Genomic DNA, 27,560 nt, shown 5'->3' on the forward strand with positions numbered 1-27,560 from the left:
ATTTTCCCAGCACTAACTTAATGCTACAATATAGTTGTCATCCGATTTTGTCACTTTTAATAGCAATTAGTGAATTAGTGCTACAATGATATGCTACCAATGACCAAATTTCTTATAGTGACAACTTGAAAATGGTATAAATACTTAACATTGTTACAAAAAAAAAAAATCTCTTTTAAAAAGGTTAAAATCTTAATAATTTGTAAATGGGGTTGGCGAAAGTATATCATTAATTGGCTGACCAAAACCGATGGACTCACCTGTTAGTGGATAAATGAAACTTAATAAATGAAATCGATAACTTCGACCCTATCCATTGGTGGAATCACTTGCCACGTTTTTTAATAATTTTAATCTTTAAAATCCTCTTTTTATTTACGTGTTTGATCTTCTTCCTCCCATTATTAATATCTTGCATTCTTGCTGAAAAAAAAATTATAAACATAGAGGAAAACGAATTCCATTCATAAACGCTATTAAAATCTTAAATATGTTTGAGACGAGAAGAAAGTCGAAAACATGTTATGTACTAGGAGTATAGTAATAACACTAATTACTGTGATCTTTTGTTTTTTGCCACTTACTTTTTTTGGTTAGTTATTTTCAATATCTTTGTAACGTTTCTATATTTTAAGAACGTAATAAAATTTAAGTATGCATATATTGTAAATTTTGCCTAAGTTCAAATGGGACTCGAACTATAGGGATCTAAGCTTTGCCTAAGTGATCACTTATCGATATTGCTTACATGATTTATCGAAACGATTGTAATACTAGCTAGTTAGTTTCATATTTTTCATCTAATACAAGTAAGAATTATTAACCAATTCATTGCTGATAATTTATCCTAATTGAGCTGATAATATTTGCTAGGTTTTTACTTTTTAATTTTTACTGTATTGGTTAGTAGGGGTTTTTTTTTTATAGTATATAATTACGATATCTTTTTATTGCATCATTTGTATACGATAATGAGAATGCCACGCAAGCATTTTACGGGACCTATTTTCTTCGCATGCAAAGTTTCGAAGACTAAAAAATCCGGCGGCTACGTTCTCATTTTACACGATAATGAGATTGCTTAGTTACTTACTTAATATTTGACCCAAAAAAAAAAAAGTTACTTACTTAATATTGTTTCGACGAATTTAACAAAAACAGAAAATTGCCATATTTAAATGAAAAATGAGAGTCAAAAAATGGAAAAAGGAGTATTCAAAATAGAAAAGTAAAAAAGAGAATATTAAAAAAAAAAACTATCTCAAGAGGCTATAGATAAAGTGGGACCCAAGAAAATCTTTTCGACAACGTGGCTGATCAGATCGGGCCCCACATGGTTTTGTGGAATTTGGATAAGTCTCTCTTTTTTTTTCTTTCCCACGGTCTCTTATCTTGTCATGGAAATTTGAAACAAATCCTCCAAAAATATACTAAAATAAATTAAGAAAAACAACACCATTAACCACTCATTTCATATTCAAATTTTACAAGATTGTGTTGTCTTTTCAAAAAAGGTTTTCGATATTATGATAAATTGTTGAAGCTACCATGAAAAATACTGATCACTCAAATTAGTAATTTTATTGTCTATTTATTCCGTTTCTTCTATTTGTTGTTAATATCTCTCTATTTTTGGTCGACTTCTATTACTTGTTAACACTTTTTTACTTTGCATTAAATTGAAGAAATATATCAAATTAATACTTTCTTATCTAAGAATATTATTTATTTTGTAACTTTTATTTTAAATTCAACATTCAATATTGCGTAATTTCATTATAAACATATATTTTCTATTTTTATATCATAATTTAAAATTTATCAGTCTTACAAATTCTCTTACTTTACTTATTTTTAACACAATTATTCAGCTATGAATTTTTTCTCATGTAAGTATGTTACATAAAAATTGGAAATAGTTACTACAACCCATATGTAAAATTTAAATGAGAGATACTCTCATCTTAAGCAGTAATTGTTAAAACTCAAATATCAATGGTTTATATCGTTAATAAAATAACCAAAACTAGAAAAAATTCAATTTGTTTTTTGAAACTAAATATTTTTAATAAGCAAATTTTAAAATCTTTGAACAACAGTTTTTGTTTTCTATAATATATTTTTATAACTTCAATCAATTAAATTATGATGATCTAAAAAGTAACCGTTTTTATTATTTATAACTCACACATGCATATTTTCCAGTTTAAACATGAACGACATGATGGTAACGTTAGTTACATAGTAGTATCCGTCAATATTCAAAAAAATTGACCGTTTTTATCATTTATAATTATAACTCATATATGCATATTGTCTAGTTTAAACGTGAATTATAATATGATTATGGCATTAGTTACATAGTAGTGTTCGTCAAATATTAACATATTAATATATACTTAGTATTAAGTCTCCTTTAGCTTGATACTATAAATACTCTGTTGTATCATTACTTTTTCCTTAATGAGAAATTTCACAATTAGTTCTGAATGTTAACATGGTATCAGAGCAAAAATAATTTTCTCATTCCTATTTTCCCGGAAAAGTGATTAACGGAAAACAGATTTTCGATCTTCTTCTTCTTCTTCCATAGAAAATTTCTATATCAATCTTCAATTCATCATCATCTCCATCATCCTCCATCTTTTTCTACATCGATTCATCGATTCATCGCCTCAACGAGCTCATCGAACATCGACTCGTTATTCATCAATTTTCTTCATATTTCTTGCTTACATCGCAATCACTTTTCTTGGAATTCATTCTTCCGCTAATCGAATCAGCTTCGTTTTTCTCTCGATCGATCTAATCTTGAACAAATCTTGATCTGTTTTTCAAAGTTTTTGTGATGACTTCTGGTGAATCTTCCCGTCAGACAATGGATCACTACAATAATCCATACTATCTTCATAACTCCGATCATGCTGGTTTAGCATTGGTGTCAGATCGTCTTGAAACAGGCGCAGATTTCCATTCTTGGCGAAGATCAGTACGCATGGCGCTTAATGTGCGCAACAAACTTGGATTCATAGACGGTACAATTCTTAAACCATCTGAGAATGATAGAGATTTTGGATCATGGTCTCGTTGCAATGACATGGTAGCGACTTGGCTTATGAATTCTGTTTCGAAAAAGATTGGTCAAAGCTTGTTATTCATATCTACGGCTGAAGGAATTTGGAAAAGTTTGATGTCACGATTCAAACAAGATGATGCTCCTAGAGTATATGAGATTGAGCAACGTTTGAGTGTTATTCAACAGGGATCTTTAGATGTCAGTGCTTATTATACTGAATTGGTTACCTTATGGGAAGAGTATAGAAATTATGTGGAGCTTCCTTTATGCACTTGTGGAAAGTGTGAATGCAGTGCTGCTACTCTTTGGGATAAATTGCAACAGAGAAGCAGAGTAACAAAGTTCTTAATGGGTCTAAATGAGTCCTATGAAGCTACTCGCAGGCATATCCTCATGTTGAAGCCTATTCCATCTATTGAAGAAGTATTCAATATGGTCACTCAGGATGAACGTCAGAAGAATATCAAACCTATGTCTAAGAATGACAATGTGGTGTTTAATACTCAGGATAACTCTCAGTCTGCAGTTGGTAGTACAATGAATAAGCATCCTTATTCTGGTTATTATGATGGAAGTGTACAAACTGGTCAACATGTATATCAAGGTCCTCTAGATAACAATATCTATGCTGCAATGCAGTCTCAGTACAGACCTAGAGCACCAAGACCAGTGTGCACTCATTGTGGCCAAACTGGTCATGTTATTCAAAAATGCTTTAAACTCCATGGTTATCCTCCAGGATATATACCAGGATTTAAAAGCTCTGGAGGTTATCAGACTCATAATGGAGGATATCAAGTTCAGTCTGCATCAAGACCTCCTAATCCATCATTCAACAACAATTTTCAACCTAGGGCGCAGTACTCTAGTCCCAGACCATCGACACATGCAATTGCTAATGTCATGACTGGTGCATCTGGTTCAAATTCTCCGGCTATATCAACAACCAATTTGGATGTGAGTCAGATGAATAAAGAACAGGTGCAATCCCTAATACAACAACTGAATACTCATGTTCAAGTTTCAGAGAATCAAGCACCTTTCCCATTAGTTGCTTCTGTTACACAGAATGGTATTATGGATCCGCAATCTTCTTCTGGTACTGTCTCTTTTCCATCTACCTCTCTTCGTTTTGAAAATAACAAACTCACATTTCAACATCAATGTCTATCTTCTCTCTATAATCATCTTCCTCAGGGTAGTTGGATAATTGACAGTGGAGCTACAAGTCACGTTTGCTCTGACTTGGCTTTATTCAATGAAACTGTGACTGTTACTGGTGTTACAGTTTCTTTACCTAATGCAACTAGAGTGGATATAGCACACACTGGCACAATACATTTATCTACATCTCTAGTTTTGCATGATGTTTTACATGTACCTTCTTTCAAATTTAATCTCATATCAGTTAGCAGCTTATTAAAACATAGTCAAGCATCAGCTCATTTTTTCCCTGATTTTTGTTATATTCAGGAGTCTATTCAGGGCTTGATGATTGGTAGAGGCTTTCTGCTTCATAATCTTTACATACTGCAGCTTGATGCATCTTCATCTCACACTCTCTCATCTCCTGCTCATCAACATTTCTCTGGATCCTTGGCGGTAGATGGACATCTCTGGCATCAACGCCTTGGACACCCATCTTCTGACAAGTTAAAATTGTTGTCTGGTACTCTTTCTATGTCTAAAAGTAGTTCTTTAATTGAGTCTCATTGTTCAGTCTGTCCTTTAGCTAAACAAAAAAGGTTAAGTTTTGAGTCACACAATCACATGTCTTCATCCCCGTTTGATCTTATCCATTTAGATGTTTGGGGTCCTTTTAAAGTTGAATCTGTAGAAGGCTATAGGTACTTTCTCACTATAGTTGATGATCATACCCGTGTAACTTGGATCTATATGCTAAGGAATAAAAGTGATGTTTCTAAATAATTTCCTCTTTTCCTTAAATATGTTAAAACCCAATATAATGCTGTTGTTAAAACAATAAGGACTGACAATGCACCAGAGTTAGCTTTTACTGATATAGTTGAACAAACTGGCATGATTCATCAATATTCTTGTCCTTATACACCACAACAGAATTCTGTTGTGGAACGCAAACATCAGCATTTGCTTAATGTGGCTAGATCATTATTCTTTCAATCAAATATACCTTTAGCTTACTGGAGTGATTGCATATTTACCTCTGTTTTCCTTATCAATCGTATGCCATCTACTTTGTTAAAGAATAAGACACCTTATGAGATGTTAACAAAGAAATTGCCTCAATACTCTTTTCTTAGATCATTCGGGTGTCTTTGCTATGTTTCAACTTTGCAAAAAGATCGCAATAAGTTCAGTCCTAGAGCTGATAGGTGTGTTTTCTTAGGATATTCTTCAGGATACAAAGGATATAAAGTGTTGCATCTGGATACAAATCTTGTTTCTGTTTCTAGAAATGTAGTTTTTCATGAAAAAGATTTTCCATTCAAAACAGACATTCATTCTATTCCTAAATCTGATATTTTTAGCAAATGTGTTCTTCCTCTGTCTACTCCTGCTGTTATAGATTCTGCATCATCATCAGAAAATCATGTCATTGATTCGCATATATCACATTCATTGCATCCTACACATCACTCTAGTGGTAACAATCTTTCACAAGAAACTGTAATACAGGAAACCACTACAGTTTCATTGCCTATAGCCCGGCCAAAGCGATCTTCTAAGGCTCCCAGTTACTTATCCGACTACCACTGTGCTCTCATTCAAACATCAACATCACCACCAAAGGTTTCTACCACTCCTTATCCTATTTCAAACTTTCTCTCATATTCACAATTCTCTCCTTCCTATCAATCTTTTATTCTCTCAATATCACAAGAGACAGAACCAAAGAATTTTAAGGAAGCTATAGCCTCTGTAAAATGGACTGCAGCTATGGATGTGGAACTTGGTTCTATGGAGCTTAATAAAACATGGAGTGTGGTCTCTTTGCCTCCTGGTAAGAACATAGTAGGCTGCAAATGGGTATATACAATAAAGTATAATGCAGATGGCACTATAGAGAGATATAAAGCCAGATTGGTTGCTAAGGGTTTCACACAACAAGAAGGAGTCGACTACTTTGACACTTTTTCCCCTGTAGCAAAACTGGCAAGTGTCAAACTGCTACTTGGTTTAGCTGCTAAGAAAGGCTGGAGCACTTCACAAATGGATGTTACTAGTGCATTTCTACACAGTGAATTGGAAGAAGAAATCTATATGAGCCTACCGGAAGGTTATACACCACAAAATGGTGCTTCTCTTCCACCTAACCCAGTTTGCAGGTTGCATAAATCGATATATGGACTTAAGCAGGCTTCACGCCAATGGTACAAATGTTTATCAAAAGTTCTTACTGATGCTGGCTTTCTGCAATCCTACGCTGACAACACTCTGTTTGTCCAAGTCACTGGTACGTCCATTGTTGCTATACTTGTTTATGTGGATGATATCCTCATAGTCAGTAATGATGATGAAGCAGTTAGGTCTATTAAGACTATACTTGGGAATCAGTTTAAGACTAAAGATTTAGGAGAGGCGAAATTCTTCTTAGGTCTTGAAATAGCTAGAAATTCAGAAGGAATTTCAATAAGCCAGAGAAAGTATTGCTTGGATATGTTAGCAGATTCTGGCTTGTTGGGGTGTAAACCAAAGTCAGTGCCTATGGATCCTAAAGTCCCTTTGACAAAAGATACAGGCACACTTTTGGAAAATGCAAGACCCTACAGAGAGATTATTGGAAGACTTCTATACTTGTGTATTACAAGACCTGATATCACTTTTGCAGTGAATCGTCTTAGTCAGTTCTTGTCCTGCCCCACTGATGTACATTTTCAAGCAGCTCAACAAATTCTCAAGTATCTGAAGAATAATCCAGGACAAGGTTTATTTTATCCTGCTTCCACAGAGGTATGCTTGAATGGTTTTGCTGATGCTGATTGGGGTACTTGTCTAGATTCAAGACGTTCTACTTCAGGGATGTGTGTTTTTCTTGGTAACTCTTTGATTACATGGAAGTCAAGAAAACAAGATATTGTCAGCAGCAGTAGCACAGAAGCAGAGTATAGGAGTATGGCCATGACTACGAAGGAACTTCTTTGGCTCAATCAAATGCTCAGAGATCTTCACATCAAGATTGACTCATCAGCAAAACTCTTTTGTGACAACAAATCTGCAACACACATAGCCAACAATCCGGTTTTCCATGAGAGAACGAAGCATGTGGAAATCGATTGTCATATCACCCGAGACCAAGTGAAGAATGGCTTCTTGAAGGTTTTACATGTTGATACAGGGAACCAACTGGCGGATATATTGACGAAGCCACTTCATCCTGGTCCTTTCTACTCACTCCTCAGTCGACTATCAGTGTCAAGCCTCTTCAATCCTTCGGATGATTCGGCTTGAGGGGGGTGTATTAACATATTAATATATACTTAGTATTAAGTCTCCTTTAGCTTGATACTATAAATACTCTGTTGTATCATTACTTTTTCCTTAATGAGAAATTTCACAATTAGTTCTGAATGTTAACATCAAATACAAAAAAAAAAGTTAAAAAGCTTTTTGTTATTTATAACTCACAAACGCATATTGTGCAGTCTAAACATCAATTATAAAATGGCAGTGACATTAGTTACATAATAGTACTTTTCGTCAAATACAAAATTTTTTTTGACCGATTTATCATTTATAATTTTCACACTCATATTATTCAAGTAAAACGTGAATTAAACATGGTAGTGATATTAGTTACTTAGAAATCTTCATTAAAAAAAAAAACTGACGCGCGTATGATCCAATTTAATGTGAACTATAACATGATGTTTACATTAGTTTTTTTTTTTTTTTTGATGGTTACATTAGTTACATAGTAGTCTTCGTCAAATTTGGAATTTAGCTGTTGATATTGTGTAAATATAACTTTTTGTTGTAAGTGACAACTGTTTATTACCAATATCCTGAGAAAAACATGAAGGTAAGTGTTTTTAATTTGTAGTATAACTAAAATTATTTTAACAGATAAGATATAAATAAAATATTTCTATCTACAGCAAACTATTTTGATATCCCTTATATATTAATTGAGAAGCATTATTAATAAAAAACCTTCTCCTTCCGTGTGATTTACAAGATTGCCACGCTGACGTGTCGTGTTTACAGAGATTTATGGTTTATACAACTAATTACCCAAATATTACTAGATTAATTACAAATGTGTCATGATATTCTAATTATTTCGTTAATTAACATTAAACATCAGTAATACAAACATCATATCTCTATCTATACATAAAGGATTCGTGTATATATATATATATATATTAAATTGATCTAAGGTCTATATTTTTAAATCCAGACTAACATATATATATATATAGATATATTTAACAACTCAAACATGTAAGCGTATAATTCATGTAAATTAATATATTAGAATATATTTTTTTAACTTTTGTAAGTACAAACTAGATTTGAACCCGCGGTACACCGCGGGGCTATAACTGTTTTTTAAAAAATCTAAATATAATTAGTTTTGTTTATTAATAGAGAATATAATATAATATTTCGACCTATTTTATAAATGTACCATCCATATATCTATATTAATAATTTTGAGTATATTAATTGTGTTTTAGGTTTAAATGGTATATATATATATACACTTAAACGATATTTGACTTTCTTCTTCTTCTTGCCTCAGTTTAGGAGAAAGATTTTTCTTGCGGTACACCGCGGAACTATTATTTTTTTTAAAAAAATTTCTCCTTAAACTTCCAAATCTAGATTTTACCCCGCGGGTCAATTTTTTTATAACTAAAAAATTATTTTGCAAAATTTTAAGTTGTATTTGTTTTGTTAATATTGTTTATTTTGTTTAGTGTTTCTGATTTTATAATTAAATTTTGATTTTTAATTCTAGGATTTCATCCATAGTATATTGTTTAATATTAATATTGATCTAAACCCGTTGCACCATATAACCCCGTCCCGTAAAATTAAACATCATTTGTTATTTTTTTTGAATAATATTTTTATCCACTACGGGTTGCAGGTTCATGCGGATAAGCCCGTAGAGAGTTGCGGGTTTGCGGATCGACCCGCCAAAAGAGAAGCAATCTTTTGAAACCCTTTGTTTTGTTTAGAGGTTTTAAGAAAAAATCCCTAAAAAATAATTTTCATTATATGAAAAAAAAAGTAGAAGAAATTGTAGTATCAACATTTCCGATTTTTACATCACTCGTTACACTTAATTTTTTTTTTTGCAGATAAAAATCAGAAGTTAACTAAGTCGAGATTTTTAAAAAGATTGTGTAGAGATTTTTGGTAAATTGTTGAGAACATATTTGATTTCAGAATCTTTACTTAAATAGATAAGGAAAGATTTTGTAGAGACTTTTGCTAAATATATGAGAAATGAATTTCAATTAAAAATCTTTACTTAAATAAAACAAATCAAATCTTTGTCCAAAAAATAAAAATAAAACAAATCTAAATAATTAATGCTAGTGGCATGTCATTGTAAATACTTCTCAACTTCAGGATTTATTTGCTAATTGTGATCCAAAAATGTATATATAGATTTTCCTAGGTTCATAAATCCAAACTACATTTATAAAATTAATTCTCAAAACTAAATCTATCATAAAATCAACAATAAAATATTTTTCAAATTTTGAAGGCAATCCAAATTTCAAAAATTAAACGGAACCCTACAAAAATATTTCTCTATAAATATATTCCCTGATATCATCTTCATCCTCTCAAATTTACCAAACATACATCTTCTTAGTTTTCGAGCAATCTAAATTTTTTAAATCTTCATCAACTCTTTTACAAAAATGTATATGTGTTTGTTATTTAAGTTACGTTAGAAAAGAAATTGTCGTCTTTAATTATTTTATGGGTAAAACGAATTCCGATACAAAAAATCGATGATTGGAATATAAAACGTTTTTTTTTTTACATGTTTTATAATACACTAACCGATTTTTGATTCCGGATAATAATACAATAATTTTTGTAACTAAAACTACAATGCACTTATTTAATTGTCATTTCATCCCGCGCATAGTGCGGATAATTTATCTAGTATAAAGATATAAGGCTTGCTTAATAACATTGCAAAATAATAAAATGGAAATCAAAATAATCTTTTAATAAATTCTAAATAAGTACTCCCTCCGTTTCGTTTTAGTTGTCGTTTAAGGTTTTTGCACACAAATTAAGAAAAACATTAAATTTTCTGTTTTACCCTTTATTAATATATTTTATAAAAAATTTCATTGGTCAAAATATTAAAACAGTAGATATAAAACTGGAATTTTCACCAAACATTTGCATTAAAAACCTAAAACGACAACTATTATGAAACAAAATTTAAATCCTAAAACGACAACTAAATTGAAATGGAGGGAGTATATATCACGAGTTTAGTTTAGATGTTAGTTAAAAGTTAGGAGAAATGTTGAAATTTAGATGAAGCACTATACAATTTGAAGAAAAAAGGTATGACCAGCAAATGTGTTTGTGTGGGTGTAAGTATTTTTTAGTATTATAATTTAAAGCAAAAGAGAAAAGAGAAAGAGAAAGAAAAAGAGAGATAGAGAGAAAAAATGTTACACCCGAGTGTAAACTTACACCTGGGTATAAAAAGAGAGACAATTTTTTCGTTTTTTTAATATCTACACCCCAAGACTCACACCCACCTGCTTGCCCCACTGTCCATGCTCTAATTTGATGTGAAGCATTAAAAATGTTCCCTTTGAGATAACGCCACGTGTCATAATCTATGGTCGGCCGTCGATGTTATACCGTTGAAATGAGGAAGAAACGGAAAAAAAGTTTGAAACGTTCCTGCGAGGGAATGGATGACGTGTCAGAAGATGATTGGAGAACATAGCTGCCGTTGATGGCGAAAGTAATGCCAAGTCATCAGTCGCACATGCCTCGTGACTTTTCCTATCTTTCTCTCCCCACCCTAACACGCCACGTTTCTTCTACATGTTTGCCACGTGGCTTTTCACTATCCACCCACCAATATTCCTAAATTTTGGATTTTATTTACTATGGGATATGAAATTATGAATTGTGAAGTTATGTGATTATGGTTGGGCAGATGCTACATAATTTGTTAATCTTAATTATTTTTTAATTTAGTTTTTCGAAATTATTTTTACACTTTATTAGCAGTACAAATGTACTTTACAAAAAAATTTGTCTATAATAGCCTCAGATTTTGTGTGTTTCAAGCATATCATACGATTCTTTTTTTTAAAGTATATATCTTCTTTTTACAATAAAATATCGTTGCAAAATTTTATTTTATTTATAAAATGCTATTTTGCTATTGATATTTGAGTACCATGAATGTGACCATTGTGATAGTTTTAAAATATGCTGAAAGAATACTTTTGGTAATGTAATTTTAACTATAGTAAGACAGCTTGAAAAATTAAATTTTATAGATTTCCCTTAATCCTCTTCATTTTTTAATATTTACTACTTACAATTATTAATTAATAAAAATATAGATTTTTCCCTTCAATTTTAAGGTTTTTGATGGACATGAGCAGCTTTCAATCAAATCTAGTGAGTATTAAAAATAATATCTATTTCAAAATAAAAAGACCTGTGCCGCAAATTATCCACGTCAGCAATAAGGTTTTTGAAAATAACTTATATATGGAAATGAATAGCTGTAAATATTTATTTCCCATTTAGGTTAAAAAAAAAGTGAAAATATAATTGGAGAAGAGAGAAAAAACAGCTCACAGCAACTAATCAGTAATTAGGGTTATAGCTTTTAAAGATTTGTTTCCTTTTCTATTTTATATTCAAAGACAAAGTCGGTTCGAGTAAACCACACGCGCTCATCTAACGGTTCATATTAACCAATCATATCCATCTCGAGAAAATCAAGACCGTCCAAATATTTCCACACATACTGATTTTTAATTTTTTAATTTTTATATTTTCCTCTTTCGTTTCGTTCTTATCCTCACCGAAAAAATTTCCGTTTTTTCTTCCTTCTTAAATTCCACAATATGGACGCTCTCTTCTTCTTCTTCTTCTTCTTCTTCTTCTTCTTCGTAACTACGCGTTTTCTTCTCTCCATGTTATGAAATCTGAAAAACCCAGAAACAAATTTGTGTTCTTCTTTGGTTTCTTGATTTACCCAATTTAAAGTTTGAATTTTTATATTTTTTTTCTCTTCGTTATGTCGCCGGAATCTTGGAAAGACCAGCTTAGTCTGGTTTCGGCTGATGATTATCGGATCATGGGTCGAAATCGGATCCCCAATGCCGTCACGAAGCTTTCTGGTCTCGAAACCGACGACGGAGACGGAAGCAACGATCCTAACGGCGGCGCGTGGGTTACAAAACCTAAACGAATCGTGGTTTCGAATCAGCTTCCTCTTCGTGCTCATAGAGACATTTCGTCGAACAAGTGGTGCTTTGAATTCGACAATGACAGTCTTTACTTACAACTCAAAGATGGGTTTCCTCCGGAGACGGAAGTCGTCTACGTCGGATCTTTAAACGCCGACGTTTTACCCTCAGAGCAAGAAGATGTCTCTCAGTTCTTGCTTGAGAAGTTTCAATGTGTTCCTACTTTCTTACCTAGTGACTTGCTCAGCAAGTATTATCATGGTTTCTGTAAACACTATCTCTGGCCGATTTTTCACTATCTTCTTCCTATGACGCAAGCTCAAGGCTCTCTCTTTGATCGATCGAATTGGAGAGCGTACACGACGGTTAACAAGATCTTCGCTGATAAGATCTTCGAAGTGCTAAACCCAGATGATGATTACGTCTGGATTCATGATTATCATCTCATGATTTTGCCCACTTTTTTGAGGAACAGGTTTCATCGGATAAAGCTTGGTATTTTCCTTCATAGTCCCTTTCCTTCATCGGAGATTTACCGTACTCTTCCTGTGAGAGACGAGATTCTCAAAGGGTTTCTGAATTGTGATTTGGTTGGATTCCACACATTCGATTACGCTAGGCATTTCTTGTCTTGTTGTAGTAGGATGCTTGGTCTTGATTATGAATCGAAAAGAGGCTACATTGGTCTTGAATACTTTGGAAGAACTGTGAGCATCAAGATTTTGCCGGTTGGGATCCATATGGGGCAGATTGAATCGATAAAGGCTTCGGAAGAAACCGCAGAGAAAGTGAAGGGATTGAGAGAAAGGTTCAAGGGGAACATTGTGATGTTGGGTGTGGATGATTTGGATATGTTCAAAGGTATTAGCTTGAAGTTTTGGGCGATGGGTCAGCTTCTTGAACAGAACGAAGAGCTTCGTGGGAAAGTGGTTCTCGTGCAGATTACTAATCCTGCTCGGAGTTCAGGTAAGGATGTTCAAGATGTAGAGAAACAGATAAATTTGATTGCTGATGAGATCAATTCTAAATTTGGGAGACCTGGTGGTTATAAGCCTATTGTGTTTGTCAATGGACCTGTTAGTACTTTGGATAAAGTTGCTTATTATGCGATCTCGGAGTGTGTTGTGGTGAATGCTGTGAGAGATGGGATGAATTTGGTGCCTTACAAGTACACAGTGACTAGGCAAGGGAGCCCTGCTTTGGATGAGGCTTTAGGTTTTGGGGAGGATGATGTTAGGAAGAGTGTGATTATTGTTTCTGAGTTCATCGGTTGTTCTCCGTCTCTGAGTGGCGCGATCCGTGTTAATCCGTGGAACATCGATGCAGTCACTGACGCGATGAGCTCTGCAATGACGATGTCTGACAAAGAGAAAAATCTGCGCCACCAGAAGCATCACAAGTACATAAGCTCTCACAATGTGGCCTATTGGGCACGGAGTTATGACCAAGATCTTCAAAGGGCGTGCAAAGATCATTTCAACAAGAGATTCTGGGGAGTTGGATTCGGTCTTTTTTTCAAGGTTGTTGCGTTAGATCCGAATTTCAGAAGGCTCTGTGCTGAAACCATAGTCCCTGCGTATAGGAGAACAAGCAGTAGGTTGATCCTATTGGACTATGATGGGACAATGATGGATCAGGATACTCTGGATAAAAGGCCTAGTGATGATCTCATCTCGCTTCTCAACCGCTTGTGTGACGACCCCAACAATCTAGTCTTTATTGTTAGTGGTCGAGGTAAGGACCCTCTCAGCAAATGGTTTGACTCTTGTCCAAATCTCGGTATCTCAGCTGAACATGGTTATTTCACTAGGTACTGCTAAAACCCTTCGCTTTCATCATCTTCTCTCTCATTTGTGTAAAGCTAATACTGTTCTCCTTTTGATTCTGTAATCACAGATGGAACTCTAATTCCCCATGGGAGACAAGTGAATTGCCTGCGGATTTAAGCTGGAAGAAGATAGCTAAACCAGTGATGAATCACTATATGGAAGCGACTGATGGATCATTCATCGAGGAGAAAGAGAGTGCTATGGTGTGGCACTACCAAGAAGCTGACCATTCATTCGGTTCTTGGCAAGCTAAGGAGCTTCTTGATCATCTAGAGAGCGTGCTCACCAATGAGCCCGTTGTTGTCAAGAGAGGCCAGCACATAGTAGAAGTTAAACCTCAGGTATATATTACAAGCTACTATAAGATTTACTTGCTCGAAATTGCCATTATTATCATCATTGTAATGTGAATTTGGTTTTCAGGGAGTAAGCAAAGGAAAGGTGGTGGAGTATTTGATAGCAACGATGAGGAACACCAAAGGGAAGAGACCGGACTTTTTGTTGTGCATTGGTGATGACCGGTCTGATGAGGACATGTTTGATAGCATAGTGAAGCACCAAGATGTCTCCTCTATTGGTCTCGCAGAGGTGTTTGCGTGCACAGTGGGTCAGAAACCGAGCAAGGCCAAGTACTATCTCGATGATACCCCAAGTGTTATCAAGATGCTTGAATGGTTGGCCTCAGCTTCAGATGGATCAAAGCATGAACAACAGCAGAAACAGAGCAAGTTCACTTTTCAACAGCCTATGGGACAATGTCGAAACGAAAGCATAGATCTTTAAAAGGGTTTGCTCTAGATTTTATGTTGTTGTGATATTAAAAGATTGTAGGATTTGAAGGTTTAGGTTACATGAAAGGGTTCTAGGGTTTGCGATATGCCTTTTGTACAGAGTATCTTGAACTGGTCAATTCGGTTACTTTGTCCCCGTGTGAGATGCTTATACATAGAAAAGGAAATAGATATTATATGAATTCATTTCAATTTTGTTTTCTTATCGAAGAGAGCAGTGCTCTTAAGGTTTCACTTTCCTTTGGCAAGCTCATGACAAAAGTGCATTATATACTAATCAAAGTTAAAATATTTGTTACATAGTTTGAATCTATGACAAGAGAACACAGTAACTTGATTCGATGGTATCATATGTAAAACAGAAGGTGGTACCAGTTCATGGATCATACTTGTCAAGCTCGTAAAATTCAATGTTCTTGTACTTTTGCGAGATTATCTCTGCTTGAACCTTTCTTGCAGTATCTGTCGCACACCCGACAAGGATCAGAACAGAAGTGCCTGCAAATCCTCTGAATGCTGTCAAGTGAGTGATCTGTTCGACTACAGCGGGACCAGCAGCTAGAACAGCCAGAAATGCAGAACCAAGAACCGATATCCGACCAAGGACCTGATATTGCAATCAGAGCAAGGGAATTTCAGGCAATGGATTAATAATAATAAACCTAAATATGGGTAGTTTGAAGAAGTTGAGGAAAGAGAGAGAGGATCTTACGGTTTTGATGAAGAGAGCAGTGCTTTTACCAGGTCGGACTAGAGGGATCGATGCACCTTGGCGTTTTAATTGTTCACTCACATCGTCCGGGTCAAGTTGCAAGAAAGTGTAGTAGTAGTTGAAGAAAGCTATGAGAAGTATATTGGTTGGAAGATAGAAAGAACCTGCAATAGTTTGTGTGTTAAGTCTTTAGATCTCTATATCATTGGCAAAAACAGTTTCAAAGGACGTATTAGGAGATCTTACCTCCAGGGTTTAAAGCAAAAGCAACATTTTTCAGAGCAGATATGCCGGTAAATCGTGCTAGAGTAGCGGGAAGAGCAAGAGAAGATGTGGAGAATATGATAGGCATTACTCCAGCACTATTGACCTTGAATGGAAGATAAGCAGATTTCTGAAGCCCGCCGGCTTTGCTGGTGTATCTCGAGGCATAATTGAGCGGAATTTTCCTCTCTGCTTCCTGAAAAACTTTGCATGTTAGACTATACAAGCATACAAAACTTCTTAGATCCATTAAAAGGAACAAAATTTGGTATAGTACCTGAACATACACAATCCCAAGTACCAAGAGGAGAAATGAGACAACGATGGTGGCAAGACCAGTATAGTTTCCTTCCTGTAAGGCCTCTGCTGCTGTTCTACCGAATGATGCAGGCAAGTAAGAGATGATACTTGTGAAGATTAAAAGGGAAGTGCCATTTCCAAGTTTAAGATCAGAGATTCTCTCTCCAATATATGTAGTGAGAACAGAACCAAGCGACAATAACGTAACAGAAGAAATAGCCCATTCCGTGCTAAAGTCATTAACGTAAGGACGAAGGTAAAACACTTGTCCGATTGCTTGTACTATTGCAAAACCGACTGAAGCATATCTAGTGTACTGAAGAATCTTTTTTCTACCGGCTTCACCTTCTTTTTTCTGAAGATCTTGCAACTTTGGATAGACTTGAGCAAGAAGCTGAAACACAATCTGTGCGTTGATGAAAGGAACAATCCCGAGAGAACATATACCAAGTCTACCAATACCTCCACCAGAAAATGTATCTAAAGTGCTCAAAATGCTATTCTGATCCAAATTTCCAACAAAAGCTTCTCGATTAACCCCACCGAGTGGTATATATATTCCAAGCCGAGAGAGCGCTAAAAATCCAAGAAGCTTCAGAAACTTCCCCGGTAATGGCCCTTTGAAGAAATCTCCAAAATCAATGGAACTGTCCTCAATAGCAGCTGATGATTCAAAGAGTAAACTAAGCATCATCAATCATGCTAAAACACACAATAAGCAAATGTATATAAGCAAAAACGAACCTGCCACGCCCCGACCAGAAGACGGCTTATCTCGTTTGCTACCGGATGAGCTTTCATATGATGGAGACAAAAGACTAACAAAGCTTTCCCAAATGCTACTTAAACCAGAAGTTTCATCTGGATTGATCCCCAACGGATCAAAAACCGAAGCTTCAGAGCTGAAACATCAACTCCAATCAACAAACAATGCAGCAGTAAGCGACAAAACATCCGCATTTGTTGATAAATTTCTATGAACAAGTGATGAAAAACCCCTCAAATCTCCACAATTCTAGAGAAATTCACATGAAAAGTTTCGAACTTTAAGTCGCATTATCTAAAACAAGACCAGAATCTTCGATTTCAAATAGAATCCATCAGAGATAAAGATTGAAATCTGAAAGAAGAAGTACCTTCTAGAGTTGATAACAAGACCAAGATTCCATGATTTGGCTTTACAAGTGTTCCTGGTCTTTGTCGAAACAGAGAAGCTTGCTCTATAAAGAGAAGAGCTTCGGAATCTCGAAGATGATTTGTAGTTGAGACGAGACAGAGACGCGAAGTTTGAAGAAGAAGAAGAGAAAGAGGAAACTTCGCTTACCGTTATCATCCTTATCCTTCTTCTTCTCCTTCTCCACAACAACGACGATTTCTTCTTTTCTTTTTCATTTTCTTTTTTTCTTATTATGGAATCCAGATAATGGGCCAGGCCTTATAGGCCCAATGCATCTTTTGCACATAATCTTTCTGGTTTAGCACATAAACTAGTCACAAATTATTACCAAGTTTTCTCTCAAACCAAGATTCCATATATATAAACTAGGATGACTAGTTTAATTAAGCTTTAAAATCCATACCATAGACTATAAACTTTTTCTAACAAATCAATATAACAAAACAAGATGATGCAATTGATCAAACTCTAGTTAGACTTCACACAAAAAGCATTGGAACCTAGAAATTTAGTCATCTCCTTTGGTGACAGATTAAGAATACTATGAAGATATAATGAGACAAGAAGTTTGGTTTGTGAACGCAGCAAATATAATCATGGCAAAGAAGGAGGATCAGGTATGGGAATGGTGGTTCCAGCCTCAATCTGACCGCGACCGATCAAACGCCAATGCCTATCAACACGGCGACTTATAGCCACTTTCTCTCCTATGTTGGTGCATACAGGGAGCGTCAGTTTCACTTTCATCATATCTTTCTTTACTCCAATAACCGTAGCTCCCGTCGACATTGATCCGATATTCAACATCAGTACCTCTCCCTTGATTAGCTTTGACACTCTCATTTGCCTCTCTGTTTCCTTTGTCTTTACTCCAATGAGACGTGTCAGAAGCTGGAAACTTACTTCAAGCTCAACATAGACATCAGGGAGAGTACCTATTTCACCAAGGACTTGACCAACTAACCTATCACCACGCGTAAGCGTAGGATCCATGCTTGTCCCAATCCCAATTAAACCTCCCGGGACAGCAAACTGAAGCTCGTTCTGTTCCGCGTACAATGAAGTTATACGTGTGTAAATGGGAGTGCATTTAGTGTCTCCATGCTCATCTTTGCCAGTAATTCCAGGTCTAATCTCTATTATATGCCCCACTTTCAAAACACCCTACAAACAAAGCAAAGAGACATATTAATTACATTGTCTCAACCGCGATTTTATCCTAGTTTTCGGTGTATTGAGCATACCTGGAGGATACTTCCACCTGCGACTCCACCTTTCATATCATTATAGTCAGAACCAGGTTTATTGACATCAAAAGAACGAATCACAATCATCCTTGGAGGTGACACAAAATCCCTCTCAGGGATTGGAATCTTCTTGACAATGTACTCACACAAAACATCGATGTTGTATTTCAGTTGCGCTGAGACAGGAACTATAGGAGCACCTTCCGCATTTGTGTTCTGCAACAAGTTTAAAACTTAACCAACTGATCAAGAAGTGAAAAATGCAAAAACAGATTCTTAAGAGATGGGGAAAAATCAATCAAACCGTTATAAATCTCTGAATGTCCTCGTGCTGTCTCCTAGCCTCGTTTTCTTGGATGAGATCAATCTTGTTCTGAATGATTATGATATCTTTAAGGTGCATCATATCAACAGAAGCAAGATGTTCTGCAGTTTGTGGTTGCGGACATGTCTCATTTGCAGCAATGATTAGTAGAGCACCATCCATAATCGCTGCTCCATTCAACATTGTCGCCATCAGAATATCGTGTCCCTATCAACACACAAAACACCTCATTGACATAGGCAATGATTACATAAGACTTTCAAAACAGAGAAGTGTTAAAACTCATTATACCGGACAATCGACAAATGAGACATGTCTCAGTAGTTTCATCTTGCACATCTCATGTCCAGAGACATCACAAGTTGGATTGTCTTCTTTGCCACTCCCGAAAGACCTATTATTAACACAGATCATAAGCTGCTACATAACCATATTACATCGAAAGAAGAACATTAAAAGAAAAGCAAGAACTCACTTGTAGGCTACTGGTCTAGGGCATTTTTCACATTTGTAAATCTTTGCGTTTGCATAACCAAGTTTAATGGTAATGTTACGCTCCAATTCACTCTTAAATTTAACAGTATGCACACCGGAAATAGCTTTCACGATTGTCGATTTCCCGTGAGCAACATGGCCAATAGTCCCTGAGATAGTTATATCTTTAGCTTTCAATGCACGGCTCAGGTTCTTTAACATCAAAACTCAATGAAACAAAAACTTGTGTCTTACCTATATTAATTGTGGCTTGTCGAGAGATGACCTCAGGAGAGAGAGGATGTAGCTGAGCTACATCAAGTTTACTTAGATCTTGTTCAGCTAAGCCCTTGTTCTTCGACATCACGACAGATTTTATCTTAAAACACTAATGGAATCAATCAAAGTTCACAACTTTAGTACTGGTTGATCAGAGTCAATACAATAACACAAGGGTGTTCAGAAACTAGGGTTTCTATGCAACGATGTATGGGTTCCATACTTCACAATAGTTTTGGATTCTCAATCAAGAAACGATTAAATTCAATTAGGGTTATCAATCTCTTTCACTTAACTTCTCTTAAAACGATTAACACAAACCTGAAGTATGGTAGATTGAACAAGTTTTGTCGGAGAGATTTCAGAGGAGAAAGCGTGCCGTTGAAGGTTGTTTTTTTTGGTTTTGATAAAGTCAGGTGGCGTTTTAAGGTATATAAATATAAGGTAAGAGGTAGGGTTTTATTCGTAACGCTTACTGTTTGTCTTTTTTCCCAACTTTATTTTCCATTTGTCAATAAAAAACTATTTTACAACATTTTTTTTTTTTTTGTTGAATATTTATTTTACAACTTTTTCTTATAATTGTCGGTTTCCTACTCGAATTTTATTTATTTTATTCAATTTAATTCAAATTTGAGTTAGATAACTTTGCAATTTAATTCGGGAAAAATGTCATTAAAATCCCCAACTTATTCAAAACGTTGATTTAAATCCTCAACTCACGACGAAACGAAATAAATATCAAACTTATGTTGACTTTCCAAATAAATATTAAACTTATGTTGACTTTCCAAATAAACACCAAACTTTCATTGACTTGGCCATATTAGGCATGAGGTTAAGTGAGTTAACAGACAATGTTAACAGGATTAATTTTCTGTTAACAGACCCGCTAATTAAAAATGACAGTATTGTTGAACTATAATCAAATCTCATCTAAGTCATATAACCTAAAGCCGTATTCATATAAGTTAGTTATTTACGTAAGAGTCACAAATGTACGTACGTATAGTTGTGTCTGTTCGTAAAGTTGTGTCTTTTCGATTAACACATGTACGTATACGTTGTTTCGTGTTGTATAAGTAGATCGAGTCAAACTCAATAATATCATTGTGTGTAATACATTTTATCTTATCAATAAGATCAAGTTTCTTCATACTCTGTTAAAACAGAGTTCGTTTGTTGATCAAAACACTAACAAGTATTCCTTCTAAACATAAAACGACGTTGTTTTGTCGTAACTGTTCAATAAAATCCCGAGTTTCAAATCATACTCTATTTAGGGTTAGGGATAATGCTCGATTTGGGGATCTAAGATTGACTTTAGGGATTTAATTCAATCGTTACGACATAACGACGTCGTTTTGTTGTTATATGAAACAATGTCGTTATCAATTAACATATATGTTAACAGAAAATTACCTCCGTTAACGAGATCTATTAACCCACTCAACGTCGTACCTAATATGGCCAGGTCAACGGAAGTTTGATATTTATTTGGAAAGTCAACATAAGTTTGATATTTATTTGGAAAGTCAACATAAGTTTGATATTTATTTCGTTTTGTCATGAGTTGAGGATTTAAATTAACGTTTTGAATAAGTTGGGGATTTTAACGACATTTTTCCCAATTTAATTCACAAAATAGCACGCTAAATTTAATATTTATTTGGAAAGTCAACATAAGTTTGATATTTATTTCGTTTCGTCATGAGTTGAGGATTTAAATTAACGTTTTGAATAAGTTGGGGATTTTAACGACATTTTTCCCAATTTAATTCACAAAATAGCACGCTATTCGTTCTTCTCTTTTGGGCTAGGCTAAAGCTTTCCAAATTTTGGGCTTACACGCCGCCTAGCATTGGCCCACACCCAGTTTACTGTCCATCTACCAAAACAAGAATTACCAGACCATAAACACTTCTATAACAAAATAAAACTTTGAAATGATTTTTCTTAACAAAAAAGAAAGTAAATATACCTCAAAGTAACAATGAGAAGTCACGCTCATTGTCTTCCATTTCATAAAGATCATAAAGCGACACTTTTTATCAGCCACCAGAATTTTATTCTTCCTCTCTGCCACATAAAAATGCTTACATGGACCAAAAAGCTTTGACAATTCTTGGTTATAAAACATTATATATATTTTTTGTTTTCCTAAAACATCTGATATCATGAAATAAAGAAGGTGGTACATGTGTTTTTTTTTTTTGTGTGTGAAATTTATATACTTTGAACCAATTCTAGAAGTTAAGAAAAGGCATAGAGGGAAACTTAGGTGAGAAAAGTACACACAAAGATCCCAACAAGGAGAAGTAGCTATCACTTTCAGTGACCCTAATTTCTTAGTGGGCAATATTCTGTGGAAGATCCACTACCGTTAATTGTGGGGATTATTACAGATTTTGCCCTTTTTTATAATGGCATTTATAGATTTTGCCATTTTTTGAATAATTTATGGATTTTACCCTTTTTTAACACTTAAAATGTACGTATTTATGATTTTTTTTGGCAAAAATACGTACATTATACCAAATACTAAACCCTAAGAACAACTGGAACCGACTAAACCCAAACATAACGAATGAAACGCATGTTAAATCATATTTTTGGAGCCTAAAAAAGGGCAAAATCCATAAATTATTCAAAAAATGGCAAAATCCATAAATGCCATTATAAAAAAGGGCAAAATCCGTAATTAATTCGTTAATTGTGTGCTCTCTCATTTTTATTGCCTCCCTTCGCTGTTTTTTTTTTTTTAAAACAATTTACGTTAACACCAAAACTATTCATTTGTTTAATGACGAAAACGCCACTCTTTCTAAGCATAATAATGTGAGTGAATTTTGTTTTCTATTGGAAAAGTTGAAAATAATTTTTTACATAGAAAAAGAAACCAATAATGAAGTCAAATAATAGGAAGCAAATAATGCAAGTATCTCTATATTAAATTGTATTCAATCATATTCACCACATATTATAACCTCTAATGGTACCATTTTTGATATTAAAATAGAATTAGATCTTATTCTAACAATGTATCAATCAATTACTATTGTTTAATTTGCTTTGGTTTTCTTGATATACCATGATTTCTAGTAATTTTAGAGACATACAATAAAGTAAAAAAAAAATCTCATTTAAAAAAATATATCTTTATGTCATCATTAAAATTAACTTTAGATCTTTAAAATTAAAATCATAGAAAAGATTTTGTACACCTTAAAATTAACTTTAGATCTTTAAAAGAAAAAAAAAACTTTAGATCTTACTGAAAAAAAAAATCCTCAAATCTTAATTACAGACAATAATGGTATTAAACTATACAAATCTTAGAAGTTTAATATTAATATATTATTATTAATGAAAATTATCATAAAATAGAACTTTTACAAAACATTTATCAGTCGCTTTCTAAATGTCAAACAATAAAAAGAATCAAAGATCTAGAGAGGGGCACTTTCGTGAATAAGCAACGTGTAGATGGGCATTTTTATGACGTCACATTGAAATCCAACCGTGTAATTCCTTTTTTTTTGAAAATTATATTTATTTTATAATTAATTCACACGTTTTGTGCGCTGTCTTCGGAAATTATCATTTATAAAAAAAAAAAAACAAACAGACAAGAAAATACAAACTGTCAAACGAAGATTTTATATTGGTTGATTTGAAATCTCTCAGCGAAGAAGAAGAAGAAAAAAAAACCAATCCTTTAATTTTATTTTCAACTCTAATTTTGATTATCTGGGTTACGAATATTCCTCTTTCTCTCCAATCACAGAACGAAAAGTAATCATCTTTTTTTTTTTGTCTTCTCCGGCGAGACTAAATGGACTCTCCGGTATCAAAAACCGATGCGTCAAAAGAGAAATTCGTGGCTTCACGACCATCAACGGCTGATTCAAAGACGATGAGAGGTTGTGGACTCGCTAATCTGACATGGGTTGGTGTAGATAAAGTAGAGCTTCGTCAGAGGTTGATGATGCCTGAGTATCTTCGTCTCGCTATGCGTGACTGTATCAAACGGAAAGATTCCACGGCTATTCCTGATCATTTGCTTCTTCCTGGTGGTGCTGTTGCTGATATGGCTCCTCATGCTCCAATGGTTGTTTTCATTAACCCCAATTCTGGTGGTCGTCATGGACCTGTGCTTAAAGAGAGGCTTCAACAGTTGATGAGCGAAGAACAGGTTTTGTTTTTACTTTGACTTCAATTTCAAATCTACTTTGTGTTTTGGTTTGAGTTAGTTTAGTAATTTTTCTTGATCAGATCTTATGTTGTTTTTGTATTAAAGTCTCTGGCTTTTAAGTTTTAAGTGCTTGATTTATGTGTTTATGCTTAGCTGATGTTAGATCTTGTGTTTTGTTGGAACTTGGAAGGATGAATTAAGTTCAAAGATTGAGTCTTTTGGAATGCTGAATTGTTGTAAAGTAAAATCTATGAGTTTTGTTGTTGAGCTTTGATATTGCAACTTAATGGTGATTCTGTAAATTGGTTGGAACTTAATGAGTTTTGTTGTCAAGTTATTGGTTTGAGCTTTTGATAATGAAACTTCATGGTGATTTTTGTGTGAATACAGGTGTTTGACCTCACGGAAGTGAAGCCTCATGAGTTTGTTCGATACGGGTTGGGGTGTTTGGAGAAAGTGGCAGCGGAAGGAGATGAATGTGCAAAAGAATGCAGAGCAAGATTGAGGATTATGGTGAGTACTCTCAATGTTTCTCTAATCTCATGATCTTTACGTTTTTTAGCAATCAGAATTGTGAATGGAATTGGTTGGATAGGTTGCAGGTGGTGATGGTACTGTTGGTTGGGTTCTTGGATGTCTTGGAGAGCTTAATAAAGAAGGAAAGTCACATATTCCTCCTGTTGGAGTTATTCCTCTCGGTACAGGGAATGATCTCTCAAGGAGTTTTGGTTGGGTGAGTTTGTCTTTGTTCTTCTTTCTTATGTTGTCGTGACAAAACTCTTGAGTTGTGATTGAATATGTTTTTTTTGGCTATCTCTTCTTCAGGGTGGTTCGTTCCCTTTTGCATGGAGATCCGCTGTTAAAAGAACACTCCATCGCGCAAGTATGGGTCCAGTTGCTAGACTTGACAGGTAAAAGTCTTATTTTGCTCAAAGCATTTAACTTTTATTCTATTTGTCTTGTTGTAATAACATGTGTGCTTTGGTTATATGGTGTTTCAGCTGGAAGATTTTAGTGTCAATGCCATCTGGAGAAGTCGTGGATCCTCCTTATTCTTTAAAACCCGCCGAGGAAAACGAACTTGATCAGGTTTGGCTCTATTTCATTAGGCTTGCTTCTTCTCATTGAATCATTAGCATTTGATTTTGTATATTGCCATGATCTAGTAATTAACCAGGCTTTCTTGTGGTTTCAGGGTTTGGACGCGGGAATAGACGCGCCTCCACTGGCGATGGCTTATGAAGGTGTTTTCTACAATTACTTAAGCATAGGTTTGTTGAACTTCTCTTTTTAATATCCTTAAAGGTTTGCAAATTATTTTTCTGACCAGATTCTAGTGTTTGTCGCGTTTGTTTAGGTATGGATGCTCAAGTTGCATATGGCTTCCACCATCTTCGCAACACTAAACCATATCTTGCTCAAGGCCCTATTTCAAATAAGGTTTGTTTATATATCTTCATCCAAACTTGAGCCTCATTATTTGTCTTTGTTAAAAGCTAAAAGTAGTTATGTTGGTTTGAGAAACGAGATTATCAACCACGCAATGTTTGCTTCTGCAGATTATATATTCAGGTTTTGGTTGCACTCAGGGTTGGTTTTGCACACCTTGTGTCAACGATCCAGGTTTAAGGTTCGCCATTTTCGACTCTGATTGTGTACTTGAACTTGTGTGTAAGTCGCTGCTGAAGCCCTTTGTTGTGTTGTTGACCTCTTGTTTTTGCTATTTGAATTTGCAGGGGACTTAGAAACATAATGAAAATCCACATCAAAAAGGTTAATTGCTCTCAGTGGGAGGAGATCGCAGTCCCAAAAAAGTAAAAAAACAGCTTTCGATATATGATTTACCTATTACAATCTATGATCTCAATGCTTAAAACCTGACGATATGGATTTCTCTTGTAGTGTGAGATCAATTGTCGCATTGAATCTTCACAGCTATGGAAGCGGAAGCCATCCGTGGGGTAATCTGAAACCGGACTATCTAGAGAAGGTATTGTTTCTGTTCCATTTCATTATAAATGAACTCAATTCTCTGATGTTAACCCGAATATTTATTTTTGTTGTTTTCCAGAGAGGCTTTGTAGAAGCACATTGTGATGATGGTTTGATAGAGATTTTTGGTTTCAAGCAAGGATGGCACGCGTCATTTGTCATGGCTGAGCTCATTTCTGCCAAACACATAGCTCAGGTAACTTAAAAAAACACCGGTCAATGTATAATCTTTTAGCCATGATTCTGACTGTTCCATTTTTGGTGATCATTTCAGGCTGCTGCGGTAAGATTTGAGCTAAGAGGAGGTGACTGGAGAGACGCGTTCTTGCAAATGGATGGCGAGCCATGGAAGCAACCAATGAGCACCGAGTACTCAACATTTGTGGAGATCAAGAAGGTTCCTTTTCAGTCTCTGATGATAAATAATGAATGATTGAGATTCAAAGCTGGATTCTTTGTACAAAGCTAATTGTTTTGTATTTGGATTTGATTCAGTTAGTCATAGATATAACCTAAGCTTTTTAGTCTTCTTTTATTTTAAATATAAGATTGTGACTTCTTATAATTTCTGCTTATTGTTGGTTTTGTACATTTTCATGTTGTGAGGAATGAAGTTTGTTTATTATTTACAAGAATGTGAGATAATATTTGGTCAAATTTCAATCTCTCTTCAATCTTTGTACTTATAGCAAACTTTTATGTTAAAAAGCAGATTAGAAACTTTTATTTTTTTATGACAATTGTACTAAAAAAAAATTGGTAAATAATTATTATGTTTGTAGTTTTATGTTTTAGTGATAGCATATAAGAGTTTATAAACTTTAATAGCACTAGTTTCATTGAGAACCAACATTTATCATGACATAAATAAAGAAGACAATGAAAATAGTTAGATTAATAAGATATGATATCACAGACCAAATTAATATCATCTGATGGTATACTCTTGAGTTTAAGTTCATTATGATCAATTTTAGGTACTTTTAAATGTACAATTACCCATTGATCAGATAAATGTAACAATTTTGAATTGAATTTTCATAATCATGTTCAAACTTCAAAATATGCAGTTATATGGTATTTATGTATTTAAAAACCAAATTCTTAATGTTTAGTGCATTTTACTTGAAAGTATATATTTACATTTGAGCTTATATTTATTTATTCTTAATTATCTATTTCTATCTTTGCTTAGAGACTTTTAACATATAGAAATTATACAACACAACAACCATCAAGTATTATATATGAGTCTATGACTAATATAAATATTTATTTTGAATCAGTTATCTAACTACATATTAGTATATTACAAAAGAAAAAAAATAAAACAATAAATACTATTTCATATTATTAAATAATCAATAAAGTCACTAAATTATAAATTTTCATTATATTCTTTTATTAGATAATTTACAGTTTATATTTATGTTACAATTTGTTTATTATGTATTCTAAATAAAATTTATGCCTCAATAGTTTA

General features: G+C 34.3%; 5 protein-coding genes across 5 annotated transcripts; 3 read left to right on the forward strand and 2 right to left on the reverse strand.

Moving 5' to 3' along the window:
• The first annotated feature begins 12,179 nt into the window (after positions 1-12,179).
• Positions 12,180-15,294, forward strand: LOC9320219 (probable alpha,alpha-trehalose-phosphate synthase [UDP-forming] 11). The gene is made up of 3 exons (XM_002884107.2): positions 12,180-14,302; positions 14,389-14,662; positions 14,745-15,294. The coding sequence occupies exons 1-3, from the start codon at positions 12,321-12,323 to the stop codon at positions 15,102-15,104; spliced, it is 2,616 nt and encodes an 871-aa protein (XP_002884153.1). The 5' UTR covers positions 12,180-12,320; the 3' UTR covers positions 15,105-15,294.
• A 71-nt stretch (positions 15,295-15,365) lies between these two features.
• LOC9320220 (preprotein translocase subunit SCY1, chloroplastic) lies at positions 15,366-17,758 on the reverse strand. Its single transcript, XM_002886144.2, has 6 exons — positions 17,525-17,758; positions 17,133-17,290; positions 16,366-17,051; positions 16,071-16,284; positions 15,825-15,988; positions 15,366-15,719 (listed from the first exon to the last, which is right to left on the reverse strand). Exons 1-6 carry the CDS (start codon positions 17,719-17,721, stop codon positions 15,489-15,491), a joined length of 1,650 nt encoding a protein of 549 aa, XP_002886190.1. The 5' UTR covers positions 17,722-17,758; the 3' UTR covers positions 15,366-15,488.
• Positions 17,759-17,897: 139 nt separating this feature from the next.
• On the reverse strand, positions 17,898-20,314 carry LOC9322257 (eukaryotic translation initiation factor 2 subunit 3). The gene is made up of 7 exons (XM_002886145.2): positions 20,212-20,314; positions 19,867-19,999; positions 19,613-19,781; positions 19,429-19,531; positions 19,117-19,344; positions 18,810-19,028; positions 17,898-18,729 (listed from the first exon to the last, which is right to left on the reverse strand). The coding sequence occupies exons 2-7, from the start codon at positions 19,973-19,975 to the stop codon at positions 18,160-18,162; spliced, it is 1,398 nt and encodes a 465-aa protein (XP_002886191.1). The 5' UTR covers positions 19,976-19,999; positions 20,212-20,314; the 3' UTR covers positions 17,898-18,159.
• LOC110230164 lies at positions 20,101-20,403 on the forward strand (the record flags this gene model as incomplete). Its single annotated transcript, XM_021032174.1, has 1 exon — positions 20,101-20,403. A coding segment is annotated over exon 1 (303 nt), but the record flags the coding sequence as incomplete, so codon positions are not given.
• A 3,094-nt stretch (positions 20,404-23,497) lies between these two features.
• LOC9322258 (diacylglycerol kinase 3) lies at positions 23,498-26,734 on the forward strand. Its single transcript, XM_002884108.2, has 12 exons — positions 23,498-24,085; positions 24,476-24,598; positions 24,681-24,818; positions 24,911-24,996; positions 25,087-25,174; positions 25,281-25,356; positions 25,443-25,525; positions 25,645-25,715; positions 25,822-25,899; positions 25,988-26,075; positions 26,157-26,273; positions 26,352-26,734. Exons 1-12 carry the CDS (start codon positions 23,726-23,728, stop codon positions 26,508-26,510), a joined length of 1,467 nt encoding a protein of 488 aa, XP_002884154.1. The 5' UTR covers positions 23,498-23,725; the 3' UTR covers positions 26,511-26,734.
• The last annotated feature ends 826 nt before the right edge of the window (positions 26,735-27,560 follow it).

This window comes from Arabidopsis lyrata, assembly GCF_000004255.2.
Source record: "Arabidopsis lyrata subsp. lyrata unplaced genomic scaffold ARALYscaffold_3, whole genome shotgun sequence".
NCBI classification, from domain to species: domain Eukaryota; kingdom Viridiplantae; phylum Streptophyta; class Magnoliopsida; order Brassicales; family Brassicaceae; genus Arabidopsis; species Arabidopsis lyrata.